General features: G+C 38.2%; 1 protein-coding gene across 2 annotated transcripts in view; it reads right to left on the bottom strand.

Moving 5' to 3' along the window:
- Nucleotides 1-4,543: 4,543 nt before the first annotated feature.
- Nucleotides 4,544-10,296, bottom strand: part of FNDC3B (fibronectin type III domain containing 3B) — a 449,034-nt gene continuing 443,281 nt past the window's right edge. For both annotated transcript variants that reach the window (XM_019503306.1, XM_019503307.1), the window contains exon 26: nucleotides 4,544-7,964. In XM_019503306.1, the coding sequence (XP_019358851.1) occupies nucleotides 7,653-7,964 (312 nt within the window). In that variant the 3' untranslated portion in view covers nucleotides 4,544-7,652. The remainder of the gene's footprint in view (nucleotides 7,965-10,296) is intronic.

The raw sequence follows: 10,296 nt of genomic DNA, 5'->3' as shown, positions 1-10,296 counted from the left end.
TAATTAATTCTCACAACACTGCTGTGGAGTGTACTATTAGTCCTATTTTACTGAGGGAGACTAACAACTCCCTTAAGAAATTCAGGGAGGGAGAAAAGCCAGTGCAATTGCCAAGGACCATAATTGCTGAGCAGGTTGGGCTGTGTATTAATTTACTACTAAAGTTAAAATCCACTGTAAAACTTGTTGATTACTTCAGTGCCAAGACATTTATCCTAATTACTAAAATAATGACAAGAAACAATTACACAAGTGAACAAGCAGCACATCACTAAACAGTAGCCCATAAGCTAGACCATTTGGGTTTGGAAGTTACAAGTGGAATTTAGCTTTTTTATTCTCTTTCATCCAGCCAAGAATCTGCAGATTGTCAGAAGAGTCCGAACACAGGTGGCAATTTAAATCTTCTTTATAGATATGAAGAACCAGCCATTTCAAGGGTTTCTGATGAGCTTCTGCTCACCTTAACAGGATTCAGAGATTGTCCAGGCCTTCCTTTTTCTACCTACATCTGGTCCATATCTACAGGGAGAACTATAAATGATCTCTGCACCATCGCTCTACATCGAGGCAAACGCTAAGTATCTGGAACCTACACAAAATTTCAAAACCAGGTTTGTTCGTTAGACAGATTGAGCAAAATTGCCAGATTCAGATGAGGATCAATGACACTATAGGGGTTTCATTGCATCGCTATAATAAATTAAGCTGTTCAGGCTTCACTCATACCTCAAGAAATGTTCCAGTTCTGTTCTGGGTGAAAGGCTGTTGCCAGGGTCTGTTTTTTAAACCTGGTTCACCTTCAAACCCCATGGATACACTCTCGACTATGCAGATGGAAATTCAGCATAGGAAACAGCTAATAGACTGATGGCCTTGTTGCTGCCAGAAACAGCATGAGCATCATCAGTTTCTTTTCACCACCCAACTGCAGAGCTGCATATGTTCAGTGGAGTTTAGTACGCTCAGCACCTCTCTGGAGCTGCTTAACACTTTGCAAGGTTGGGGACTGTCTTACCATCTAGCTGCTTAAAAATTCACTTCCATGCATGTGCCAGCTATATTTTTAAGGCTCACCTCTGACAAGTGTCAGAGACAAGTACGAAAGTGGTTAGAGAGAAGTGCCAGACACCAAACCCAGCTTATGAAAATATATTGGGGGTGTTAAGGTCCTCAGAGCCTCGCTGACGTCTGTGATTTGTGCATGGATTGCGTTTAAAAAGGAAGCGGAAGTTTTCATGGAAAAGTCTAACAGGATTCCCTGCTTTTCCAATCACAGCCATCACTTACCACAAAGCTGTAATTGCCTCTTAGAAAGACATGTCCCCTGACAAAGTAAGCCCAAAGTGGTCTGCTGAAATTGCCCGTTGGAGATGGAAACACAGTCCGGCAGTACTTCTCAGACCTGTTTCCCCAGCTCTTACACAGTGGCAGCACGACGTACTGTGTAGTGTGGCAGCAAGATGTAGTCTGGATAGTGTGGAAGTTTTCCAAGTTCAGTTTTACCTCTTCAGAGCATTTATGACTTGAGTGGACACACCTGATGAAGTACCAGGCTTCCACTGCCATTATATGACCCCATGCATCAGCACTGTGAGGACAGCTGAACTTTTATGACTGCTGATATACTTCAGAGAAACCTTTTCTTTCTTCTGTTCAGAGGGGAACGAGAATACTTGCATGGAAATAGTTTCTTGAGCTCAATCCAAACTCTGGAATAAAAGGACTGCTCTGAAGTAATTCAACTTGGTTTTCTTCTGACTGAAAAAGAACCACTTGTGTTAAAATATCGAGCCAGCCCTGATGGGTAGGTGAGTCGATGCAGCTTTGCATGTCACATCCATGACTGGCTTTTACTAGGACTGCACAGAATAGTCTGCTTCATTTCTGGATCCTCAAACTATCATATAGATTAGCTGCTGTTCAGTTTGGAAACACGCTGCATCTGCTTTAAAAGGTCCCACAAGAGAGCAGAGCATGCTGTGATAGGTTACTCTGCTTTTGATTAAATGATCTTCCCAGGCCTACTCTAGCTGATGGGATGCCACCTTAAATTGCCCCTACTTTGGCGAGAGAGTATGGAAAGGTTTTGTAGTGAAGGACTGACTAGGCAATGACAAAGTAGCATTCCAGAAAAGTTTGCAGTATCAGCTGTGGTTGCAAAGTCCAATTTCCCCTTATCACTATTATTGTTATTACTTTTATTAGTATCATCATCACCATTTATATCCCCCTATCTGGCGAGGGATAAACGTTTTCTGAAGTAGCCGCTCTTTAAAAGTGCCCTGCTCTGTAGGAATGGGCTTCTACAGAAACTCCGTGTTTTTTCTTAGACTGCACCATGAATTATATACAATTCAAGACAGTAGCAGCACCATAAAACATCATACCACACTATCTTATTAGCAAATCAGAACCTGCCATTTTACCCTAAAGCCCTCATGATAATAATGTAACGCAATGTTGGGATGTATGTTCAACAAAGAAGAAAGTTTGATCCTTCCTGTAAAATACAATGATTATTATCCAGTTGAAAAATCTGAGCCTTCCATTGGTACCATCTTGGTAACAGCTGGAGAAAGGAACAAGGAGAACATGCTGAGAGGTCGAATGAAAATAAGTGGTTAGTTTTTCTTGAAAAGGGCATGCATATTAGGTAAATTGTAGTAATGAAAAAATACATATAAAATAAACCATAGCATTTATACAGTGCTTTTGAGCTTCAACACAGTGTAAAATATGCATAAATTATTTCAAAACAAAGCACAGACATTTATAGGGAGTTCTTTATAACAAATGAGCTAAATTCTATTTAATTGCCAATTCAGTGAGAAGATCCAGCCCTTCTTAAAACCCCCCCCCCCCAAAAAAAGTCACAAATACTGATGTACTTTCATATGCCTCGTCTCACCCATTCTTCAGTATTTCAGAAAAATATTAAAGCAAATAAAAATATTTATAAACTTGAGTTTTAAGATTTTTTCCCATCAGCTTTTGATTCCTAGTGGTCAGCACTTACTAGAACAGAATGGCTGGGGCACTGGCTACCAAAATATATAATCAATGGGAAGAATTTAGCAGAATTCATAAAGAAGGTATTATGGGTACCAAGAACATCCAGAGTCTGAGATGCCCTTTTATGTCAGAGAAAAAACCAAAATTTAACTTCAAGGAATCCAGGAGAGACTTTCTGCAAGGACAATTCTACAACTTTCTCCCACTCACCTAATTCTGACCAGGAGACCGGATGCTGGGCTAAACGGACCAATGGTCTGACCAAGCTTGGTAACGTCCATTTTCTGGTGCAACACAAACTAACCTTGCCCTTTAGTTTGCATCCTCCTGCACACACAAACAGCATGGATGGTGTGACAGTGGCCCTACTACTGGAAAAAGGTTTCACAGTAATTTATCTTCCTCCCTTAGTTGGCAAGGTATCTGGCACTTCTGGGACAGGTTTTGAGTGCATTTGGTGAACTGTAGCACTTGTCCAGCACTTCACAAGCCCAAACTTCATGACACAGGTCTGTATCACTTCCAGTTTCACACAAGGAAGCAGCACAGAGGTAAGAGCCCGTATTTTAAATGTGGATGTATAAGAAACAATATGCACCCGAATCCATGCTTCTGAAATTAAGGGCCTAGCTTTAACACCAAGTTTCAATATTTTGACATGCCCATATTTAAGGCATCTCAAACTAATCTGACTCCTTGACAAAGCCAGCTGATGTCAATGGCAGGCCTTTCACTCCCATTAATAGGTGTGTTAGATCAAAGCCTTAAGGCACCTAAGAGTCACAATAAAGAATGAAGCCCCATTTGGAAATCTGCCAACAATTTGCTTTTCAGTGGAGAGGAGAAGGAACCTGAAGTGTGTTCCAGGTTAGCTTGAGAAAGGAGATCTCATGCTTGGAAACGAGGCTTGACCCATGCTCGGGTGGAGGTATCTGCATTTGCTCAGCTACCAGAGGCCAATACACCTGCTGCTGATTTGTCTGATTTGTAATCACGCCATGGCAGCACACTGGCCAACTTTCCAGCAGACTGGTCATGAAGATACAAGAAGGTGGAACTCTTCTAGTGGGTGAAGTAGTACGAGAGACGCAAGGGGTTGGGACAACATTCACTGAAAAACAAAGGAAAAAGGCCAGAGTTCATCCAGGTTGCTCATTTTTATTTTAGTGAGGCTTAATTAACCCAAGGCTGATTTTAGTGATCTGGTGGGATTACAGCATCCATTAGGATAACTACAGAAAGCTAATGGCCTTTGACAGCCACTTAACATGCACTCTCCTAATAGCTGGTAAAGATAATCCTGATATGATCACAGGAGAGGCTAACTATCATACTAAACTCAAAAGGGGAACATGAGCCTTGCTCAAAAATGGAAAGTCATTAAATTTTCAAACCAGCAATCTACATAACTTGATTTACAGCTCTTTATGCTAACTTTGCATTGCTGTAACTCCATTATCTGATGGGAACAGCAGGAAAAAATGTGAATGGATGGAGAACTTTAAGTCAGAAATCATCTCTGCTAATGTCAGAAAGAATTAAAACATTTATTGGGCATAAATATATTACATATACACTACAGATACAGTTAAGTCTTACATACATAGCGTAGTATTTGCAAAATCTATACATTAAAATTGATATGGCAGTTTTAATACAATGCTTATGAAATAGTCTAAAATTTACAATACAAGAAAAACTTATGATTATTTCTCTCAGAGTTGAAAAGCTTGGAATGTATGTTCCCATAGTGAGGTAAAAACATTTTTATTTTATTTTTTTCAATTTAAAGAATTGTGCAAGGATAACGTTCATACACATTCAATTAGGGCACTTCTCAATTGTGACATTGAATACTGAACTACTGTAGCCAACAAAACAGATTAGAAAACTACATTTCAAGTTCAAAAAGAAAAAAGGCAGATAATATAAAATGTTTCTTTCCTTTTTAATAATTTTTAAAATACTTATTTTTCCTTTTTTTTTTTCCTTTTTTTCCTGTAACAATTTCATGAAGAGCAGAGGGCTTTGGAATTTGGTTCATGTGATGAATATTGACTGGGCCAAGGAAGGGTATAAAGACAGAGGAAAACCTGAAGCATCAGTAAACTGCATTAATTGGTAATGGAAGTACAAAGAGGAAAGGTTTAAACCTGTAACACTTTATTTTATGTTTACATTAAAGATGAATTATAACAGAATTGCTATGGCAGTATATACAAAGTAAATAAAGATATAAAATTAACTTATTCTGGGCCTGTTCCAAATCCCATAAAAGTCTTTCACCACTACCTTCAATGGGAGTTGAGCTGGATTTTTTGACTGTTGTCATTATGATGAGATACCAAATGAATCAGTCGTGTCAAAAACACTTCACATAAAGTGTTACAGGTTTCTGTTCTCTACACTTCTGCTTGCTGCTACACCCCACATATGCAACATTTTGAAACAAATTACCTAAAACACATTAAAAAAAAAAGACACCAGGCCTGGATTTTGTAGCAGCACTGCTAAAAGAGTATTCCAAAATAAAAAAGGGATAAATAATTCAAATGCGAGTTTCCAAATCACTGTGTTTTTCATTGTTTTAAAAAATACACCTGATCTCCCCCTGTTGAAAACAGTTGCGTATGCTTTGCTCAAAAAATACAGATGTAAGGCAAGGTCACAACATTTCCATATCACAAATAAATTTAAATAAAATGTAAATAAATTTGACAAGCCACGACTTTGGCAGAAACAAAAAAATATATATATATATATTTAGTTCAATGTCATTAGTTTGCAAGGCTAAATTAAACTAATTATAGTCATTAACAAAATACCAAACATTTCTAATATTTGCTACATCTAGAGGCACACAGAAGAATTCATTGATCTTAGCACTTTCTTTCAAGAGATGATTATGCTTTTTGGATGCATGTAAACGTTTCAATCACTGATAATGGGTTTTTTTTGGCATTGAATGCACTAGATGCTCCCATCTTCAAAAACACAAGAAAACATAAGAAGGTTAATAATACTAGGAATGCTGCTGGGTGAAAAAGTGGACCTAAAAAGTACGACAGTATAAAACAGACAAAATATAACATGCTACAAGGGGGGAAAAATTAGTACATAAGTACACTTTTTATTTTTTATTTATTTTTTTTTACAATAAATAAAAGATTGCACTGTAATTGGCATTTAAAGTACTGTATGCAGTATATAGTATAAATAAACCTAAAACAAAATAATGTTGGTTTCCCCATTACTTTGGTTAAGGGAATAGTATGCTAGTACAGGACACTGAATCTTAGACAACATAGAGCACGAAATAGCTATGACAAAAGCAAAATCAAAATATAGCAAAAATATACAAAAACAAGAGGCAGGGAAATACATGGTGTGTGTCTGTTGCACCCTTTTGGAATTGATTTGCACCTCCAGCTCATTTAAGTCCCTGAGGTACTTGCACATTGTTGACTTCAATATAAATAACCCAAATGACTTTGTTAAAAATCTAGTATCTCCATGAATTAAAACATGTATGGGCCACTGCCGCAAGAACAAAAAGATAAATCTGGATCACTCTTGCTCTGATTTTTGCAATGTATCCAATATTTTGATGCAATAATAGGAATATAGGCATCAGATGAATTATCTGGTCTTATAATGGATACCGCCAAGAAATGCAGCCTTCTTCAAAAGTGACTGATTGACTAAAAAGCTGCTTGTGGGTGTAAATCTTACATGATCAGTAGAGGCAGTAAGCTGTCACCAGCTCCAATTACATAAATCAGACTGAACGTAATAGAATACAATAATATCTAGTGATTAGATTAGGAGTAGTTATATACAATGACAAATAAACAGGGTCAAGCAGCTTTGAACAGCTGAACATGGGAATAACTAACTATTGCACAATGCCCTCTTAAAGTTACTGCTATGAATCAAAATGATTAAAAAAACCTAATGCTTCATAATTTATATGCAGTTTGGCTTTGATTTCTTACATAGACAATTCATAGTGTTGTAACTGTAAAAGTAACAGATCATTAAAAGGTTTTAGACTGCAGTATACTGTTTGATTTAAATGCACTAAGCATAGTTAAAGTAAGTGAGTGTACAATGTATCTTGAAAAAAACTGGGGCAAATGTATTGTAGTGAATAATCATAGGTAACATTGATAATACTGTTCAATGAAAACCTGGTACTGCTGACTAACACTTCATTCTAGCCTTACCACTATACACACTTGTGATTAAAGTTTACAGATAAAGAAAAGTAGTGACTGATGATTATAATTTGCTAAAAAGTAACAGTACAAGACAGACTGTAAGGACTTCTGTGATAAAAAAATAAAACAATGTAACAGCAAATTGGTGACAATTCTGAAACTGTGAAGGAAAAAAACAAACCGTTGCTTTTATTATCTGGTTCATTTCTCCAGTTTGACCACTTCCAAGTTTTGAATTTCAAAAAGGTGCATCAAAACACTGATTTATCTTTCTCTTAGCTAGAACTGTAAAAACAAGAGAAATATATAAAATGCATGGTAGAACAAAAAGATTTCAAAAAGGAATATCTGAATAAATGTGTGGATTATAATGCGTAGCATTAGTTAAATTCATACTTCAAACTGTCATTGGATTCTCTACTTCATAAAGAAGTATTGTAATATAAAGGCAAATACAATTGACAAAGTTGCAAAGCCAATAACAATTAGGGCTGCAAACTGTTCATCAGTAGGCATCATGCTCTTTATCTTAGGATCATCTACACTTCCCATTTCCCCTGAAAGCATGAGCTCACTTCGCTGGAGTAGAAAGGCAACAGATGGGCTGAAAGGTCCACTAAGTTCCTGTGAGGTATCCAAGCATCGGCGGCATATGCAGACACGGAACCGGTAGTCTGTGTTGACCTGAAGGCCTGAGATTTGGAATGTCGTCTCATCTCCCTTGTACACCTGCAAAAACGTTTGAAAAAAAAGTGTCAGTCAACTACAGAAAGCAGCAATAGTCTTTCCTGTGTTAATGGTTTTCTCATCTCGCCATCAAAAATACCATGATGCTATCCGGGACAGAACATCATTTGCGAGAACTCTGCATTGCAAATATTTGACCTCAGATGCAATCATCAACGTTTTATGAAACCTACTGTCTTGACCCAAGACTCAGTTGACACCCTCATGTTCAAAGATGACAGGGAACTTTTTTGGGTCTGCCACAACTTTGGCCAGAGCTTTGAAGTGGACTGCAAAATCTGAACCCATTTAAAAAGCATTCCAACTACTTCTATGGAGATTTCAACATGCCCCGAGTAGACTACAACAGCGAGAACATGGAGCATAGGGGACTGCATAAGAAATGACCAAATATGGCAATTCTTATAATATACTACCTGAGAATATATTTTTAAAAACACAGAGAAAAAAAAACAACACGAGGAGAAGAGATTTCAAGCAGTAACTCGGTCTCAGGAAGCAACAGTTTGTGCGTGAAGGAAATAAAATGAGCAGCATTAAAGTCAGGCTTTAACAGAACAACAATATAAATTCATATTTGGGACACATTCTGCCTATCAGGCATCTGACTCACAACTCTGATGGCCACACTTGGCCAAGAAATGAAGAAAAATCACAAAACCAATTTACTTAAAAATAGCCTTAGACAAATCCTAAATTTGTTACAATGCTTGCTTCCATGCAGTCATTTTGCAGTCACTTTCTTCAGATTTCCCTTAAGAGCCAATGCCTGACCTAAATGTAGCATCTTGAGAATCAGTCAAACAAGAAAAATCTCCCCTCCATTGCACCGTATCCAATCCTTCACCCATTTATGCTAATATGATTCGGGGAATTCATGACTCAGAGTGTGTGAATCACTACGAGAGAGAATACATGAATCATGAATCTGCACACGTATCTAGGAGCAAGAACTGAGACAGAACTGAAAAAAGTGAAAGGGATTTCTTTGTGACCTCTCCAAATAAAACAATACATGTAGAAAAATTGGTAAGTCTGAAATTTTATTGAATACTGAAATACAATAAATATGTTTCATGGTGCTTAAATCTCCTGAACAACAACTAACATGCTTCCTTCTCCTCAGCTCTTGAAGATCTTTTCTTGCCTCCTTTTTAACCAGTTTCCTTTTTTCCCCCAAAACAGGAATAGGAAGCTGCTAATATCCTCTGTTCTCTTGCACAGATGAGTTCTAGTTTCTCGATGGAAAATAAGAAAAAAAAAAAAAAAAATGCAAAAATGGACATTTTCTTCCATGTCGATTTAGAATATGAACTAGAACATCAAACATCCAAAGTAAGGGGAGTGCTCAGGCGAGGAGGCCTTCATTTGAACAGCGCTCTCATCCTCCAACGTGTTCCCAATCCTTCCGTTCTGAGTTGTCTGCAAACTTGGCCAAGAAGCTGTCTTAACATCCAAATCATTAATAAAAATGTTGGACAGCACTGGGCTCAGAACAGACCCCTGTGGGACTCCACTCAAAACCTGCTGCCATTCTCACATTGGCCTATTAATCATTACCCTTTGCTTACAGCAATTGAGCCAGTTATCTATCCACTCTGTAGTAGTTTTATCCAGCTTGCATTTTTCCAATTTGTTTATGAGGCCGTGCGGGATCTTGTCAAAAGCCTTGCTGAAATCCAGTTACACTATATCCACAGCATTACCTGTATCTACCCAAGTAGTTTATCAAAGGAGGAGATCAGGTTTGTCTGACATGATTTTTCATAAATCCATGCTGACTGCTTGTTATCAGTCTTTCCTCCTCCAGATACTTGCAAATGGCTTTCCTTAGCATATGCTCCAGTAACTTCCCTCGTATTGAGGTGAGGCTAACCAGTCTGTAGTTCCTTAGGTCCTCTTTCTGGCCTTTTTAAAGAGAGGTACCATAATGGCCCTTTTCTAGTTCTCTGGTATCTGGCCCATGTCCCTCAGCTTCATGCAGATCACTGTCAAGGCCTCCGAGGTCCCCTCCATCTGTTCCTGCAGGACCCTGGGATGAGGTTCACTTGACCCTGCCGACTTGAATTCATTCAGATCCAAGAGAAGCTCTCTGACCATCTCTTCTGTTATCTCTTCCCTCAGCTTGCCCCCTCCCTTATCCAGATAATACCTATTAAGTGTCTGGCAGCTTAATTTTTTGTGAAGACTGAGGCAAAGTACCTGTTGAGTAACTGCCTTCTTCGTATCTTCAGTTAGGGGCTCCCCCTGGCTTGTTAACAGAGGACCCACAGCTTCCTTCATGGGTGGAGGAAGAAAATATGATGGGGGGGGG

The sequence above is a fragment of the Gavialis gangeticus genome, unplaced genomic scaffold, assembly GCF_001723915.1.
Source record: "Gavialis gangeticus isolate Ggan-Ray unplaced genomic scaffold, GavGan_comp1, whole genome shotgun sequence".
NCBI lineage: Eukaryota > Metazoa > Chordata > Crocodylia > Gavialidae > Gavialis > Gavialis gangeticus.
The sequence above is the reverse complement of the archived record's forward strand: the minus strand, read 5'-3'. Positions and strand labels throughout refer to the sequence as shown.